Source organism: Staurois parvus, unplaced genomic scaffold (assembly GCF_062004578.1).
Source record: "Staurois parvus isolate SC_StPar_1 unplaced genomic scaffold, SC_StPar_1.0 ptg000018l, whole genome shotgun sequence".
Classification (NCBI taxonomy): Eukaryota; Metazoa; Chordata; class Amphibia; order Anura; family Ranidae; genus Staurois; species Staurois parvus.
The window spans coordinates 16,913,481-16,932,621 of record NW_028317814.1 but is presented as its reverse complement, the minus strand read 5'-3'; the positions used below and the strand labels follow the sequence as shown (position 1 = coordinate 16,932,621).

The window sequence follows — 19,141 nt, the reverse complement described above, 5'->3', positions numbered from 1 at the left end:
GAGTGTCTCATCAGGGGACATGTCGGACCTCTGTATAGAGCCCACTGCTTCCACAAAAAGAGCATTCTCTGCAGCTACTAGCAGGGGACAGGCTTTTCTACTCAGGTTGTGGCTGTTTTAAAAAGAATACAAGCTGTAAGTGCCCACACTTTCAAGTTGCAGCTACAATTGTTGCATTGAGGTGCTGTTCATTTTGAACAGCACCCCAACACACTAAGGCAAAACATTTGTGTTGCCAAAAAATGATGCATGTAGCATGGTACATTGCCAATAATGGTGCATGTCAGATTTGTAGCATGTTATGGTGTGTTGGCTGCCTATTTATTTCAATGATCTGCCTTAATAAATGTTAATGTGCTGCAATAATGTAAATGAGTTTTAAAAAGCTTTTGTTTTGATGCACTTGGAATATATTTAGCTGTTTTGAACTGAAAGTTCAGCTGGGTTTTAATTGCAGGTAAAGCACCAAATCTAAGTAACCAGGTAGCCTGTATATTGTCATTAGTTAAAGAAAATTAACTAAAATACCTGTAAAAGAAAAAAAAAATCAGCACAGGGGACATTACTTACTATCAATATGACCTGTCCCTTGTGCTGATTTCTCCTGCTATGGTTGAAATATTCCTCCTCCAATCCCCCCGCTCCCCCCTCGTCACCATAATACTCCAGTGTGGTAGGGGTTAATAAAGCCAATCGACCTGTCATATGCACTCATTAGCAGTAACCACCTCCTCCATTCATCGAAGCCATATTATACCTTCTATGAATTAAAAACTGATCTATGAATGGAAGGCGAATGAAAAATGACAGGTCTGCCTCCTCCATTCATAGATCATTTTTCATTCACAGAGACTATAGTAGCTTCTTTGGAGAGATATGTTCTCATTTCCTGTTGTGTTTCAAGGATGGGAAGTGATACAAAAAAAATCTCCCCATTGGAATAAAGACATAAAAAACTACCTATTTTCTACCCTATTTGAAAACAAAGTTCTGGTCTGGCATTGATAGACATTCATTTTATATCTCATGAAGCACCATTACCTGTTGATTGACATGTTCACCAGCATGTTCTATCCTCCTATATGTATTTGAGAAGATACTGCTAAAATCTCTGAACCTTTGTTCCCGGCTCTATCTACATCATGTGGCCAGGCAGAGGGCTCACATCACATATCTTTTAGATTTCATATTACTCTTCAATTGGACACATTGCAAAGGGACTAATGAGCACGTAAGTTGGATTTGAGGCTGGAACTGAAAGAATCAGCAGTTTTATGAAGTCTCAGAGAGACATAAGAACCCAGGGACTGATTCAGCCATTCATCATCTACCCATAAATGAAACACCAGGCTTGTGTGGAATGGTTCTTTGAATAACTGCTCAAACGTATAACTTTGCTAAAATGAAAAGAAGAAAACTAGACAGAGATTGTAAAGTTTAATGAATGTTACTGGAGGGCAAATATAAGCCACTACGTTCAATCATTTGGTCATAAAATTACCTTTAAGTAAACCTGTGTTAAAAAGATGAACCTATCCTCAGAGTATTGCGGCCACTCTTTGGTGCCTTGACTTTCCTTTGAAATGCCCGTCTGCTGCTCTGTTCCAAGTATCCAACCACCCCTGATAGTAACTACATGCACATTGCTAGCTTTGCCCCTCCATCTCATGTGGTATTATTGACTGCCAACTGCTATATCCTATCAGGGCAAGAGCAAAGTCACATGATCATCCATACTTGGAAGCAGGGGCGGACTGACAACTCATGGGGCCCCCAGGCAATAGGGGATCATGGGGCCCCTGTGTCCTTGCCCAAACTCAAAAAAGCTTATGAAAAAGGTACCAGGGGCATCTCATGGGGCCCCCAACTGACCCCGGGCCCTTGGGCAGTGCCTGAGTTTCCAAATGGTCAGTCCGCCCCTGCTTGGAAGTACTAAGATTTTCGAGCTGAAGCGGGTGCTGGGGAAGGGGTACGCAGGCATGTTTGCTACACACTGAAGGATCTTATTTTTAAACAGTTTTACTTTATCATTTTAACATTTTGTTTCCTTTAAACACTTAATAAATCAAGAAATGGGGCTTTCCTGTGAGTGCCCGACAGGTCAGGGTTACAGCAGTGATCGGGTATTTAAAATTGTAAATGATGACCATTGTGGTGTCAGGCTATAGCGAGTTTCAAAAAGCTACAAGATGGAAAGTAAAGATTATGTTTCTCCACTATGTTATGTTCTTGGCAACAACCACTTTCAGAGGCCCTCCCTATGTTTGGGATTTCTCTTTATTTATTATGGATGCCATCACACAATGGTCCTGATTACTGATGCTTAAAACAGCACTTAACTCATCTTTAGTCCTTGTGCACACGAGACGTTTTGATAACGCTGGTAACGTTAGCTGTGTAAAGTCATGTTAAAAATGTGAGTTTTTTAGCGTTTTTGCATTAGCATTTAGCAGCATTTTGCCGCGTTTAGCATCGTTTTCCCACATTTTTCCGTGACTGCATTTTTTAGCTTTTTTTACCCCCAAAAAATTAGTTTTTTGGTAAAAAAAAGTCTAAAAAACGCTGGTTTGCTGCATTTTACCGCATTTTTCAGCATTCGAGCATTTTACAGCTAAAAAACTCCACTAGAAACCCACCAGTTCTGAGGTTTTTTTCCAGCCAAAAAATGCTGATTGCAGTCTATGTGTGCATGGACACATAGGATAACATGCTGGGGGGTTTACTGGCTGTACAAAAAAATGCCAAAAGCCAAAATCAGCCGCTGTAAAAAAAAGTGTGCATGAGGACTAAGAAGTGCTTAAAGCAGTAGTAAACCTTCTACAGAAAAAAAAGAAAAAAGAGTTCCGCCACAACGTAATGTGATAAAGTGATAGTATGTATCGCATACTTACCTAAAAATGAAGCCCTCCAGCGGTGTGATGTCATCGCTCCCAGGGCTTCCATCTTCACCTGGTCTTCCTTCCTTCCGGGTTTGCAGGCTCTGGCCATCTGACTGGCCGGGCCACGATGACATCACTTCCACACATGCACCCAGGGTGCGTCGGGCATGGCACAGAGCTCTGAAGGAACGACACGGCGTGACGGGAGTCACTTGGGTGGGGGGGGCCCATGGAACCCAGCTCACTTTGGTGAGACCCCTGTCTCAGCTCCCCATATCCATCTTATGTGTAAGTCACCTTGTGTCTGTTACGGGTACAGGGTGATCTGTCCTAATATTGTGTAGACATATCTAGGAGATAGGTGGGGTGGGGGGTTGTGAATTGTTTGGTGTTGTGTGGCTGCATCCCATTGTTCTATTGTTTTGTCTGGCTTGGGAGCAAACTATTATGGGATGTATGTGTTTAAGTGTATTAGCTTAGTGGGGGGGTGTCTCCAGCAGCACTCCCTCCTGATGGGACTGTCTGCTGGTGTGAAGTTTGAATACCTGTGTGTTGCTTGTTACTAAATGTAGATTGCCCCGCCCTGTGTCATTATGCAGGGAGGGGGGGACTGTCCCTGGAGTGAATATATCTTGTATCTGTGTAAATAAATTAGTCTACCTTCTAGCTTCTGCTTGTTCTCCTGAGGACTTCTTTTCTAGTGGGTCCTTCACTCACTGGTTTTATCTTTCTATTGCATGGTTTGGTCCTGAGAACACTGCCCTTGAACTTGGGTGAGTCGGAATATTCTGTATATATTCTCTATATTCAATTGCATCTATATGAGTCAGGGATCCCATTTTATTATCTTATGCTACAGTGATATCCAGGTCAACATTATTGTATGTCATTTTAGCATTCCTTAAAGTGTTACTAAACCCACAACAGTAAAATCAGTCTATATATGCAGTAAAGCATGCTTGTTATACTCACTGTGGAACCTAAGGGGTTAATTTTCCTTATTGTGTACAAAGGCTGTTTGATCCTGTGTTCTGTGATCCTCCCCTCTTTCTATCTCAATCCCTCTGCTGATAGTACAGAGCTCTAGGAGTTACTCTGCAAATGCTCAGTTTGGTGTGTATGGCTAGAGTTTTTTTTTTCTTTGGAAAAGTGCATTTGATCAGCACAGAGCCATTCAGTGCTGTCCAGACAGAGGGTCAGGGATCATGTAGCCTCGTAGGACAAAGAAGAATGAAAACTCTTCCTACAAGCTTTAACCAGTGCTCTGCTGGGCACTGATAGAAGACACAAGACTGCTCTAACTGCTGATGAGAAAAGGTATTTAGCAGTCTCTATTTACTAAAATAATTGCATTTCCATGTTCTGTGTGCTGTGGGAGACCAGATATAGTGAATGCAGGGTCCTGGGTTTAGTAACACTGTAAACATTATTTAGTACACCTTTACCCCTAGACGCCGAGCGCACACAAATATGGCCCCTCTCAGCATCTAGGCCTTGATGCCGAGCGGCAGCATATTTGCGTACCATTTGAAAATGCATATGTGCTGAGAGAACGTGCCCTGCGCGCTCCCAGCACATATGTCCTTGGCTTATGGAAAGGTCCTGATCTTCCCTTGCGATCGGGAACTTTTCCGATCATGTGACCGCCGTGACATCAAATCACGGCGGTCACATGATCCTAAAACCCCGCCCTGCCTCCTGGTTTCTGAAACCTCTTAAAGGGCTGGGAGGCGCCGGCGCAAAGGGATAAAGTAGTATTGCAGCTTGATGGATCAGGGCCAGTAATGTTCACATCTATCTGTCTGTCTATCTATCTATCTATCTATCTATCTATCTATCTATCTATCTATCTATCTATCTATCTATATCTATTTATCTATCTATCTATCTATCTATCTATCTATCTATCTATCTGTCTATCACAAGGACTAGATTTCCATCAATGGTGCATGCAGCAATTAAAAACACCTCTTTTACACTCAATATGTTCTTTTTTCTGGTTCTAACCTGATGTGGAGTACTGTGACAATGTGTAATCATACAAATTAATTAAAAAAAATGTTATAGTAGATTAACATATTTTTATCTGATGATAGGAAAGCCATCTTCTGCCATTTGCCTCCTATATTCAAACCTAAAGGTAAATCCAGCCCAGCATGTACAGTATTGTTTAAAATTAGATAGATAGATAGATAGATAGATAGATAGATAGATAGATAGATAGATAGATAGATAGATAGATAGACAGACAGACAGACAGACGGACAGATTGATTTGATATGGAGCTGTATCATTACTACAAAATCTCATGTTTGTTGCAAAAATGTGATAGAATATGTGCTACTTTGTGTACTGATTAGTGTAATTGAGTGACTTAAAAGCCAAACTACACTTTAAAAAATGTGACCAGGAATTTGGGTTGCATGAAACGGCTTTTTTTTCTTTTGAAATCCCCCCCCAAAAACTTCAGTTCTGGTCTAGAAATAAAGGCGGACGTGCTTTGTGTGAGAGCAGAGTTCTCTGTACAGTGGTTACACATACCCCTGCCTTGTCACAGCTAAAGCGGTACAGTTAGCATAGCTCACTTTACCTGTTGATTGAAGTGCTGCAGCTGTGACAAGGTTTGGGGAGTGTCTGACATATATATGCATTTTTTAACCCATAACTAGGTATATAGTACCCTGAAATCTAATTTAAGTTTAAAGTTTGGTCAGCCAAAATGTTTTTTTAATTTTGGATAAAGGGTTAAAATCCCTTTCAGGTTCTTATCTGGAGCTCCCTTAGGGCAATAGCCCTTACTTTGTCATGGTGGCAATGGTTTTACCAAACCGGAAGTTAGGAAAAATGTAAAACAGTGACACAGGCAGAAATAAAACGGTGACAAGGATTCTAGCCCTCCCGCACTCTAATACAAAAAAAATATGTTCTTGTCTGTGTTGCTGTGGGGAGATTTTTTTCTTGCTTCCTGTCTAGTTAAACCATTGTTAAGCAGGCCATAGACGGCTCCAAAACCGGATGTTTTTTCGTCCGGTAAACGAAAAACTGATCGTTCATTAAACTGACATAACCACCAATGATTATGAAAATCGGCCGACCAAGTCATAAAAATCATGACATATAACAGGAAATAACAGGTCACGGCTCATGCACATTTTTTTCCCGTAAATACGATCGTACGATTTGACCATCATTGACGCAAAAATCGGTAATTTTCCACGAATTTTCCAACATGATCGATAATCCAAAAGTGGAAAAAACATGAAAAACGGCCGACAAATTAACCCACTAACAGTGCAAAACAGTGCCGATTTTCGAACTGTCTATGGCCGGCATTAGCGTTATATAATACAATAATGTCATTGATAACAGTAAAAACTGGAGGGCTCTTTCTATTCCCATTGTATCCAAAACTAAAAAAAAGAGTTTTGGCTGGACAGAAATTTAAAATGGGCTCATCAGGGAGAGTGTTCCTGGATTTTTGGCAGCAATTTACTATAGGCATTCTAGGTATATGTGAGATCTGTTTTTTAGCCTCATTGAGGAGCCCCATTGTGGTTGCAGTATGCGGTTGGTAAAAAATAAAGGTAAGAAAAGTGGTATCAGTGCATATGTATTTTTGGCCCAGCTTTTTTGTAAAGCAAACCAAGCACACATATGACTTAAATATTTGAATAATCCCCCCTCCTTCAAAAACACATATGGTTTATAATCTCATAACTTCTATTTAAAAGGGCGCTTCTATTTTATGTAGGGTAGCCATTTGGTGAAATAAATCTGCTATGAATTAGGTATCTTACAAGTATATATATTTTTTTATATAAAAGTAAATTTTGGTATATATTTCCAATCAATATGAACATCCAGGGAGAAATGCCCTATGATCTCCAGATGTTTTAAGTCCTTTGAATCTTCCTCTTTTTCCACATTATGTTAGTGCTGGTACCCGATATGTGCTGGTTGCTGTGTCTTTTACATAAGACCAGCTTGTAAGTTGTATGTCATGCTTAGGGCTCCATCTACAGATCTTTGATATCTTCTTGGTACCTGTAATGGAAAAGCAAAGTGCAACGTGCTTCCTTCTTGTCCACTCGGTGTTTAGAACAAATCCTTTGTATAGTGGTATGGAAGGGTATACTACCACCTTGAGTTTTATCCTCAAGAAGCTTCTCTTTAAGGTCATCACTTCATCCATTTCATCTCTTTAAGGTATCATCATGGTCATCCCTTCATCCCAGCACTTTCTGTCTTCTCTGTTTACAAGGACCTTCAAAATTCCCTAAATTATCTTGTTTTATATTCCGATAACTGGCTTCACAGTCTGGTCTCCTATTTGTGTCTTTCGTTTTTAACCCCTTTGTTCCTTCACACATTTATTGCCCTCTTTCTACCAGCTTATCTAGTTCAGTCTTGAGGCTACTCCCAGTGGAAGTCCTGGCCCACTGTCTCATAGAACTTGATGTTATGAGGTCTGTAGAACTCTCTTAACTGTTCTATATCATCTGTGTTAATTTGTACATGAGTCCGACCCTTAGATTTGCCTAAACAGCGAGGTGCTCCCCCACCCCCGGGTTTCTTGAGGCAGGGGAAGCCCTTGGTCTTGTTGAAATAGAAGTGCTTGTCTGTGACCAGACGTTTGAGACCAAGGAAGTCTTGTACTCTAGCCATTTCTCCTGCTGGATCTGTGATCAATCGCTCTCCACTTACAAAGTGCATTTGGGAAATTGGGAAATGGTTAAGCCAGGGCTGCAGATGCAGAGCATAAAGTCCAATTCGAATGGCATTCCATGACGTGTCCACCTCCCCGGTTGTCCTGTTGTTGAATGCCAGCTCACTGAAGCTAGGTATGTCTGGTTTCTTGGATAGAGTCTGTGTATAGTCTGAGATTGCACGGGTCACGGGGTTACGGACCACCACTATCAGTTTGACCCGAGGGGACATGTATGAGATTCTCCGGGGAGCCTCCCTTGTCACAAAATAGCTGGGGGTCTTCTCTACAGTGATCTGTCTGTCCAGGGATCGAGGCATCAAATTTCTGTATTTGGAAAAAGGGAATATCAGTGACATTGAATATGATGTATTAAATATTAAATCATGAAATTCAAAGTAAGCGAAAATATTGCAAGAACATTATTCAAGAGCTGCAAAAGAATGCTATCAGTCACTACAAGTGTTTTCATACAAATATCATACAAAAATGATGCTTGATAACCTACCATCATGTGCTCTGCTTCTACTGTGTTATTTTATCCTATGTGCTTTATGTCAGCTATCTGTACACTTTACTTCCCTCACTTGTACTCTTCTACCTCTCATGATTCAAACTTAATTATCCAGCACAATGGCCAGAAGCACATTGTAAAGGTAGCTCACAGCTAAAATATTGCCAGAACTTCATTCTCATATGCATAGGCCACTAAAGAATCACTAATAATACCAAAGTGCCTCAAATCTGAACCTTCAAGTAATAGAAAGAAATAATGAACTATGTAGGCTAGAGTGTCAATGGTTTCATTGTGAGCATTCAGAAAACTCTGTCATTTGAGCTGGAACATTGGAAACTCCCATGACTGATGATTAAGTTGCCAGATAGGTAGATTTTCTCAGATGTCTTGGGTGCCAGAGAACCTGGTACTGACATTGCTCAGAACCCAAGGCCAAAAAAAAAGACTGGTAATGAGCATGATTGATATAGACAAGACAGTGTTTTCTTTGATCCTCTAAGTTCAGTAGTTTTCATGACTCTTCATCTTAGTCATATCAGGACTAAGTTATTAGACTAAAAAAAAGTGTGATCACATGGTACAGTCCAGATTCAATTGTACCTTGAACTGAATACCTATTAATTCTTTGTTGGTCTACAAATGGGCAGACTTTCCATGTTAAAGTGTAAAAATGATAATATAAGATACTTTTATTTTCAGTACATCCTGTAGATTCTACAAAAGAGGAGGTTGGGGAAGTTGGACTGTGTTTATCATTAGGCACATGAAGCAGCATGGCGAAAAGAGGTGACTCCGAACTAAACTGTTACAGCAGGTGTTAAAGTGTTACTAAACCCAGGACCCTGCATTCACTATATCTGGTCTCCCACAGTACACACAACACGGAAATGCAATTATTTTAGTAAATATAAACTGCTAAATACCTTTTCTCATCAGCAGTATATGGCAGTTTTGTGACTTCTATAAGTGTTCAGCGGAGCACTGGTTAAAGCTTCTAGAAGGAGTTTTCATTCTCCCCTGATTGTCCTATGAGGCTGCAGGACCCCTGACCCTCTGTCTGCACAGTGCTGATTGGCCCTGTGCTGATCACATGCACTCTCCCAAAAAAAAAACCTCTCTAGCAAAACACACTAAACTGAGCATGTGCAGCTTGCCCCCAAGGCTCTGTTCTATAAGCAGATGTATTGGGGACAGTAGAAGAAGTGGGGTATCAGAGAAGACCGGATCAAACATTCTTTTTACAAAATACGGAGGATTAACCCCTTAGGTTCTACAGTGAGTATAACAAGCATGCTTTACTGCAGATACAGACTGATTTTACTGTTGTGGGCTGACCGTGGATAAGGGGGTACCACCAGTCCTCCTGTACAGGGCCCAGGCCAGCAGGGGGCCCAGGCAGCTGGGTGAATTGAATGTTGGCAGGGAGGGTGAACGGCACAGAGGGGGGCAATTACTGGAACTGATCCTCTGTTTGGCTCTCTCTCTGCAGCAGCTGAAAGCTGGCTTCTTCTATCCCTCCTGCTTTCAGCTGCTGCAGAGAGAGAGCCACGCATAGGATTGGTTCCAGTAATAGCCCGCCCCACACCACAGCACCCATCACCCTTCCTGTGCACCGTAGGTTTCCCCCTTCTTACCAGGCTCCCCTATGTGCCCCCAACTTCAGAGTGCTGTCAAGTTGACTTATGTGGCCCTATGGTTTCTAATAGCAGCCCTGGTTGTGGGTTTAGTAACACTTTAAGTCTCCATGCACACTAGCGTTTTTTGTAAGCTGGAAAAATGCTGGTAATAGCGTTTTGTTTGTCGAGTTTTAGTAGCATTTTAGTACTGTTCAGAGGTGTTCAGGAGCATTTAGAAGCATTAGTATTTTATTAGCATTTTTACAGTACATGTAGAGGGAAAAAAAGCTGTTATGAGCATTTTAATAGCGTCATTAAGTGTTTTTTTATGCTGGAAAAACGCTCAAAAAAAACAATTTTTTTTCTCCTCCTAGAAACTGAAGCTCAAAAGATGCTAACAGCCTAAAGTAGTGTGCCTCTCTGCAGCCTTTGACACAGTCGACCACCCCCTCCTCCTCAAAAAACTACACTCCCTCGGCCTCAGAGATTCTGCTCTCTCCTGGCTCTCATCCTACCTGTCACAACGCTCTTTCAGCGTTACCTATAATGCTACCACCTCCCCCTCACTCCCCCTCTCTGTTGGGGTCCCTCCACCCCCTCCTCCTCAAAAAACTACACTCCCTCGGCCTCAGAGATTCTGCTCTCTCCTGGCTCTCATCCTACCTGTCACAACGCTCTTTCAGTGTTACCTATAATGCTACCACCTCCCCCTCACTCCCCCTCTCTGTTGGGGTCCCTCAAGGCTCCGTCCACGGGCCCCTTCTCTTCTCCATCTACACCTCCTCCCTTGGCCAACTCATACACTCTCACGGCTTCAACTACCACCTCTATGCCAACGACACACAAATCTATCTCTCAACCCCCCACCTCACCCCCTTGGTCTCTGCCCGAATTGAGCCCGAATTGAGCCTATTGAGCACACACCTATTGAGCGACATATCAGACTGTATGTCGCTCCACTTCCTTAAACTGAACCTCTCCAAAACCGAGTTCCTTGTCTTCCCCCCCAGCCCGGACACTACCCCCCATTGACTTCTCCATCATGTCCAACAACGCCACCATCAAACCCGCCCTGCAGGCCAGAGTACTTGGTGTCATTCTGGACTCCAACCTATCCTTCAAGCCCCAAGTCCAATCTTTAACAAGCTCGTGCAGACTCCACCTCCGCAACATCGCCAAAATACGCACGTTCCTAACCCCAGAAACCACTAAACAGCTCATCCACTCCCTCATCATATCACAACTCGATTACTGCAACTACCTCGCAGCTGGCTATCCCCGCTTCAGTCGATCCTGAATACGGCTGCCAGACTCATTCACAAATGCAGGCAGGGCACAGGACAAAGCACTTGGGACAAAAATGTATGTGAAATGCTTTGAAACAGTAATATTATACTATGTGATTTTAGTGTATTAGTGAATGTCAGTTTTTAAAATTTTCTAATTTCCCGTCGGTTCCGGACCCTATACGTCCCGACGCTCTCAGGGACCGGAACCCGGAAGACGGATGCCAGCATCGGCCGGAAGAGATGGCCGGGGACGCTCCAGGGGACAAGGTAAGTGCTGCAGGGAATCCCTAAGCAACTACTGCAATTTCCTCCTCACTGGCCTGCCTCGCCGCTCGCTATTCCCGCTTCAGTCGATCCTGAATACGGCTGCCAGACTCATTCACCTTTCCAACCACTCCGTTTCCGCCACCCCCCTCTGCCAATCCCTCCACTGGCTTCCGATTACCCAACGGATCAAATTCAAAATCCTAACACTGACATACAAAGCTGTCCACCATACTGCCCTGAACTACATCACTGACCTAATATCCAAGTACCGCCCAGCACGCACACTCCGCTCCTCACAAGACCTCCTTCTCTCTAGTTCCCTGGTCTCCTCCTCCCATGCCCGCCTCCAGGACTTCTCCAGGGTGTCACCCATCCTCTGGAACTCCCTGCCCCAACCCATCAGATTATCACCTACTTTCCTCTCCTTTAGGCGCACCCTGAAAACCCACCTCTTCAGGGAAGCCTACCCCACCCCCTGCTAACTTGCCGACCTCCTCCACTCTTCCTACCACTCCATCCCCCACAGCCATCTCCTCCTGTGCCACCATCCCCTCCCTCCTAGATTGTAAGCTCGAAAGAGAAGGGCCCTCGATCCCCTCATGTTTTGCATTGTATTGTATTGTTGTTGTTCTGTCCCCCATTGTAGTGTACAGCGCTGAGCGAACTGTTGGCGCTTTATAAATACTGTATAATAATAATAAGTGCCATTCTACTAGCAGGTTTGTGGCAAATGATTCCCACTAGTAAAACACCAACTGTACGAGCCTCAATTGAAGCCTGGAAATCCTTAAGCTCAATGCCTATAGATCCTCTCTGAATAAGTCCTCTTCTTATACCTATAACAGCTTTAGAAGTCGTAATGCCTAGCATAGATATCTCGAATTGGAAACATAATGGCATACGCACAATACAAGATATTTGTGTTAAAAACGACATAAAAAATTTAGAATTCCTTTTGAAAGAATTTAACCCCCTCCTTTCTGAAAAAAATCAACCTATACACGCATCAGTCGTTGCCTATTGAAACATCCAGTAAAAACAATATATATACCCAAAGTATCTTTACAGTTCTATAGCTCCGCTACTCCTAAATTAGGTGGTATCACCCTATTTTATGACCTTCTACAATGTAAATCAGAATTTAATAAGTCTACTCCCTTAATCAATTGGGAAAAAGACTTAGAGACTGAAATCTCTAATGAGCAGTTGGAACGTACACTCAGGAAAGTGTTTTCAGCTACTATTATTATTATTATACAGGACTTATATAGCGCCGACAGTTTGCTCAGCGCTTTACATTATGGAGGGAGACAGTACAGTAACAATACAGTTCAATACAAGAGGGATTAGAGGGCCCTGCTCCTTGGAGCTTACAATCTAGGAGATGTGTTAACCTTTGGGCTAACGCACAAAATTTGCACAAGATGGTATCTAACTCCTTACCAAATGGCCAAATTCTCAGAACAACATAGTCCTCAAGACTGGAGAAACTGCAGTCAGATTGGTACTCTATTACATATATTATGGACATGTAAAAATATTAGAAGCTATTGGTATAAAGTCTTCCACATGATGGCGGAAATTACTGGGATATTAAAACAACCAGATCCTCCCCTAGCCATTTTAAATATAAATATAGATACATATCCAATCTATTATGGACTCTTAGGCCCTGATTCACTATTGGGCGTGGGCGCATATTTATGGGCTTAAGCCCAATTTTCATGGGCGTCCGTCCATTTTTTACCCTGCAACCTAATTCACTATTGAGCAGAGCCCATAAGCAGACGCCCAATCTAATTCACAAAAAGACACACGCCCGGAATCAGACTCACAAAAGCAGACTTGCTAAGAAGCAAGTCTAACACCATGAAAAATCACTGTAGAGACATGTTCACTGAGAAATTTGCTTTGCCAAATATCAGGACTTCACTTTAAACAATATCTGCTATTTCCAAAAAAATTAAGAATGTGTTAAAAATGGTTTTTTTCAAGGAAATCGACACAGTAAAAATCTAGATGCCCGTGCAGTGTCTTTGGCAGATAGAACTGAGCATGTGCAGAACACCTTTTAGACCTCTGCCATGGGCGTTTGCTTTTTAGCCACTGACTAATAGTGAATCTGATTGTGGATTCCTCTGACAGCCGGCACTCGCTCGCGACTATTGTGTTTAATAAACAGCACTCGGCATATCTTCATGTTATCTAACTAGATTTCCTTAGTTCTAGTGATTCTATTTTTGTTTCTTATCCTTTATAATTATTTCTGTTATGATTTTACTTATTTTGAAGGTCTAGATAATATTTATTTTGAAAGCTGAATGTAAAAATAAAGGTCCGCAATAAAAAAAAAAAAAAAACCAGCGTGGGTCTCCCCTCTCATCCATACCAAGCCCTTCAGGTCTGGTATGGATATTAAGGGGGAACTCCATGCTGAAATTTAAAAAAAAAAACAGCGTGGGTCCCCCTCAATATCCATACCAGACCTTTATCCGAGCATGCAGCCCGGCAGGTCAGGAAAGGGGGGGGGACGAGCGAGCGCCCCCCCCCTCCTGAACCATACCAGGCCACATGCCCTCAACATGGGGGGGGTGCTTTGGGGCAGGGGGGGCTCCCCCCCCCAAAGCACCTTGTCCCCATGTTGATGAGGACAAGGGCCTCTTCCCCACAACCCTGGCCGGTGGTTGTGGGGGTCTGCGGGCGGGGGGCTTATCAGAATCTGGAAGCCCCCTTTAACAAGGGGGCCCCCAGATCCCGGTCCCCCCCCCCCTACGTGAATGATTCTGCGGTACACGGTCCGCAGACTCATTCACAAAAAAACTAAGTGTGGTGTAAAAAAAACACAGTACAGGGTCTTTGACAAGTCCTTTATTAAAACAATGTCCCCCGAAGTAGATCCAACGTCAATCGCAGATGGGAGGGGGGACCCACGCTGTTTTTTATTATTATTTATGCTATAAAGGGAATTATTTTACATTCAGCTGTCAGTGGGGAACCCCGCTGACAGCTGAAACATTAACACATAGCTGTCGCTTCTAAAATCCCGCATGAGTTATGTTATCAACTCATGCGGCGTTTTAGTAGTGAAAACCAATGCAGCGCTCATGTTTCAGCTGTCGGCGGAGTTCCCCACTGACAGTTGAATGTCAAAGTATTGCGGGGAATTAGAAACTGTTTTTTAAATAACTGGTGTGGGGTCCCCCCTCCCATCTGTACCAAGCCCTTCGGATCTGGTATGGATATTAAGGGGGAACTCCACGCTGAAATTAAAAATAAAAACAGCGTGGGTCCCCCTCAATATCCATACCAGACCTTTATCCGAGCATGCAGCCCGGCAGGTCAGGAAAGGGGGGGGGACGAGCGAGCGCCCCCCCCCCTCCTGAACCATACCAGGCCACATGCCCTCAACATGGGGGGGTGCTTTGGGGCAGAGGGGCTCCCCCCCCCAAAGCATCTTGTCCCCATGTTGATGAGGACAAGGGCCTCTTCCCCACAACCCTGGCCGGTGGTTGTGGGGGTCTGCGGGCGGGGGGCTTATCAGAATCTGGAAGCCCCCTTTAACAAGGGGGCCCCCAGATCCCGGCCCCCCCCCTACGTGAATGATTCTGCGGTACACGGTCCGCAGACTCATTCACAAAAAAACTAAGTGTGGTGTAAAAAAAACACAGTACAGGGTCTTTGACAAGTCCTTTATTAAAACAATGTCCCCCGAAGTAGATCCAACGTCAATCGCGGCGGCGGCGACCCGAAAAAAGGAAAAAAAAAAAAAAGGTTCCACTCCAGTCCAAGGCTTCCAGCCTAGTGAAGAAAAGCCTAGCTGACATTTCTTATATAGGTATGGGGCGGGGCCAGCCGGGAACAGCAAGCATGTGACATGGGGCGGGTCACTGGGATGATGTCCCCGGCTGGCCCCGCCCATACCTATATAAGAACTGTCAGCTAGGCTTTTCTTCACTAGGCTGGAAGCCTCAGACGGGAGCGGAACCTTTTTTTTTTTTTTCCTTTTTTCGGGTCGCCGCCGCCGCGATTGACGTTGGATCTACTTCGGGGGACATTGTTTTAATAAAGGACTTGTCAAAGACCCTGTACTGTGTTTTTTTTACACCACACTTAGTTTTTTTGTGAATGAGTCTGCGGACCGTGTACCGCAGAATCATTCACGTAGGGGGGGGGACCGGGATCTGGGGGCCCCCTTGTTAAAGGGGGCTTCCAGATTCTGATAAGCCCCCCGCCCGCAGACCCCCACAACCACCGGCCAGGGTTGTGGGGAAGAGGCCCTTGTCCTCATCAACATGGGGACAAGGTGCTTTGGGGGGGGGAGCCCCCCCTGCCCCAAAGCACCCCCCCCATGTTGAGGGCATGTGGCCTGGTATGGTTCAGGAGGGGGGGGGCGCTCGCTCGTCCCCCCCTTTCCTGACCTGCCGGGCTGCATGCTCGGATAAGGGTCTGGTATGGATATTGAGGGGGACCCACGCTGGTTTTTTTTTTAATTCCAGCGTGGAGTTCCCCCTTAATATCCATAGCAGATCCGAAGGGCTTGGTACAGATTGGAGGGGGGACCCCACGCTTTTTTTTTTATTATTTATGCAATAAAGGGAATTATTTTACATTCAGCTGTCAGTGGGGAACCCCGCTGACAGTTGAAACATTAACTCATGGCTGTCGCTCCTACAATCCCGCATGAGTTATGTTATCAACTCATGCGGCGTTTTAGTAATGAAAACCAATGCAGCGCTCATGTTTCAGCTGTCGGCGGATTTCCCTACTGACAGTTGAATGTCAAAGTATTGCAGTGATTTATAAACAGTTCTTTAAATAACTGGCGTGGGGTCCCCCCTCCCATCCATACTAAGCCCTTCGGGTCTCGTATGGATGTTAAGGGGTAACTCCACGCTGAAATTAAATAAAAAACAGCATGGGGCACCCCCCTAAATCCATAACACATACTTATCCGAGCATGCAGCCCGGCAGGTCAGGAAAGGGGGGACGACGACGAGCGAGCGCCTCCCCCCCTCCTGAACCATACCAGGCCACATGCCCATACCAAATTATTCAAACATTTGTAAACAGACCAATTAACTGAAATGGTTTGACATTTGTACCCCAAATATGACGTTCCCTGAGGCGTTGGTAAACCGAGGTACGCCTGTATTAGTATTGCAATCCTTTGTATTGGGATACATAGAACCATCATACATCTGAATTGGCAACATAGCACAACATTTGTGTCACATTGGAGATATCTGGCTAGTTATACTGACCATGCCCAGGGACCTAGGATTGATTCACAGCACAGAAATACAGGCTGGGTTAGCAATGTAGCTCCGTGGATTAGTGGTTAGCACTGCTGCCTCACAACTCTAGGGTTGTCGGTTTGAATCCCAACCCCGGCGAGGTAGTAGCATGATCTCCGTGTGTGGCTGTCTTCACATACATATTCTGGCAACATCTTTGCTTTCTGTCTAAATGATCCCTAAAATGTGAATTAGAATGAGGCCTTGTCTGTTGAAACACCTTCAAAGCTGCACCTTATGTGAATGTCATACAATGGGATAAGATAAGGGCCTGAATCACTAATAGATTTGATAATGATGGTTTACACTCCACCCACTTTTGTGAAGGATTTGGCAAGCAAAGAGCTGACAGAGAGAGAGAAGAGTGAGACGAAGAAGAGTGAGCGAGAGATACATATGAAGAGTGATAAAGAGAGACATTCAGAAGAGTGAGCGAGAGAGAAGAGCGAGCCAGTGAGACAAAGAAGAGTGAGCAAGAGATACATACTGAAGAGTGATAAAGAGAGACATTCAGAAGAGTGAACGAGAGAGAAAAGACTTGGTTGGTGAATCCACACATCAAACTTGTCACAAATCCTGGCGTGCATTTTTCCCCCAAATGCATAGCAGACCCTTATCCCAGCAGGCAGGTACCGCACGCCTTCAAAGATTTATTTCCTTTGTTGATTTTCCTGCTTCGCTCACACTATATGCAATTGAAAATTACTCTTTAAGTTGCCAATTTTACTGTGTTTTCTAGAGAATTACTAACTAGTTGTGTTTTCAATTGTGTGTAGCATTGCGATTTCTATTTGAGTCTAGATGTTAAATTGCTAATAAATGGCCACAATTCTCAAATACCTTTGAATTCTCGCTGCAACAAATGGTGTATGTTAATACACTCACATTCATTATATCCAATATCAGGTACGATGTCAATGCACAAATCGCACCTGAAATTGCACACCCTGGATGTGACTTGTCATGTGATTGGCATGGCCAGCAGCTTGCTCTTTGCATGGCAAATTGCACCCAATGTTACTGGGGGCCAACACCACTGTGGCATCTAATCCGATGCGGCAATTGTCCAACTTACAGTGAAGTTGCACGAGTTCACAATCCAATTGGATGTGAACAGAGCCTACAGTGGCCAATAGGGTGCGACTTGGTCTACGATTTGCAAGTCGCCTGTCATGCCAATTGCATGGCAATCGCAAACAATGTTACTGGGGGCTACCCGGTCACATTAAAGCAGATTTCTAAGTGGTGTTATTGACACCACAGTCACATCATGTGACTTGCATAGAAGTTGCATGATTTCAAAGTCGGGGTACATGGTGATTTCAAGTGCAATTTGCAAGACATTCGACATCGATCTCTCAGCAAATTGCATGAAAAGTAGTGTATTCATTACTCTATTATTACTTGCGGCTCCTACCAAGTTTGAACCACAACAATATGAACGCTCCAATAGCGTGCTCATTGAGTGGGACTTGGCATGTGATTTGCACAACATGCAAGCTGTAAATCGTCTGCAAAGTCGCACCCTATTGTCTGCTATTAGAGTGACCACATGGGTGCATTTTAAACACTGATTTCTATAGTAGTACATGTACTACTTTAGTGGCAATTTGCATAGAGATCTGTGTCAGATGTCTTGAAAATTGCATTGAAATGGTCAACTTTACTGTAAGTCGCATGATTTGTAAATCAGCTTTGCCCAGAGTGTAATGTTTGGTGATGTTTGATTTCTAGAGTGTTTTACCAATTGATGGGAAATTCACCATACTAGTCAAATCGATTTGTCATTTTCAATATTGCATACAAGATGTGGTCATGTGACTGTCTTAACTCATGCGAGAATCTGGAGGGCATTGTGACCATAGTAGCAATAAAGGTTCCAATTGGGGTTCCCTTTCACATCCCTGCTCAATGTTCTGTTGTATGCTGCACACGTACATTTCACTGTATATATCTTTCTGATTTGTGGGGCCTGTATACCAAGGGTTAATGCAGGTAGGAAGCGGATTCATCAGGTGAAAACACTTTCACTGACCAAACTAAGGTGAGTGGTGGGTGTGGCTTCATTGGGTGTGGGGCCTTGTTTGGCATGCTCCAAATACAACCTAGCTTATATAAAGATGTGCAGTAGGGAGTGATTTGGCCTGTTACTAGGCCGGGTGGTTTGTGACTAAGTCCTTGCTTGTAGTGGTTTGGGGGAGGAAGAGATTTTGTGCTGAATTGCCCCAGACACCACTCAGGCTGTGTTTGGAAGTGGGCTGGAAATGTTTGCATATTTTTGGCCTTGTAAAGTGTGTTTGTGTGTTATTGCACAATGATTGTATTTTTTCTCTTTGCATTGAAAGCCTCACACATGTCAATCGTTTTGTTTAAAATCTGCTCTTGTTTTAATTTTGCTTGCTTATTTAGACTCAAATGCATTTTTCTTACAAACCTGCTGACAAATGTATGTGTAGGGGATTTGTAGAGGTGGGAGGGTTTTTCACATATGTCTTGTTTTCTTGATATTTTGATGTGTAGACTTTTTTTGTGAATGGATCTTTATACTAAGTGATTGTTTAAGTAAACCTTGTG

General features: G+C 43.6%; 1 protein-coding gene across 1 annotated transcript in view; it reads right to left on the bottom strand.

Moving 5' to 3' along the window:
* Positions 1-1,424: 1,424 nt before the first annotated feature.
* The window catches only part of LOC149473143 (heparan sulfate glucosamine 3-O-sulfotransferase 2-like), a 96,965-nt gene continuing 79,248 nt past the window's right edge, over positions 1,425-19,141 (bottom strand). Inside the window, exon 2 of the mRNA XM_089682752.1 lies at positions 1,425-7,911. Within this exon, the coding sequence (XP_089538878.1) occupies positions 7,293-7,911 (619 nt within the window). The 3' untranslated portion in view covers positions 1,425-7,292. The remainder of the gene's footprint in view (positions 7,912-19,141) is intronic.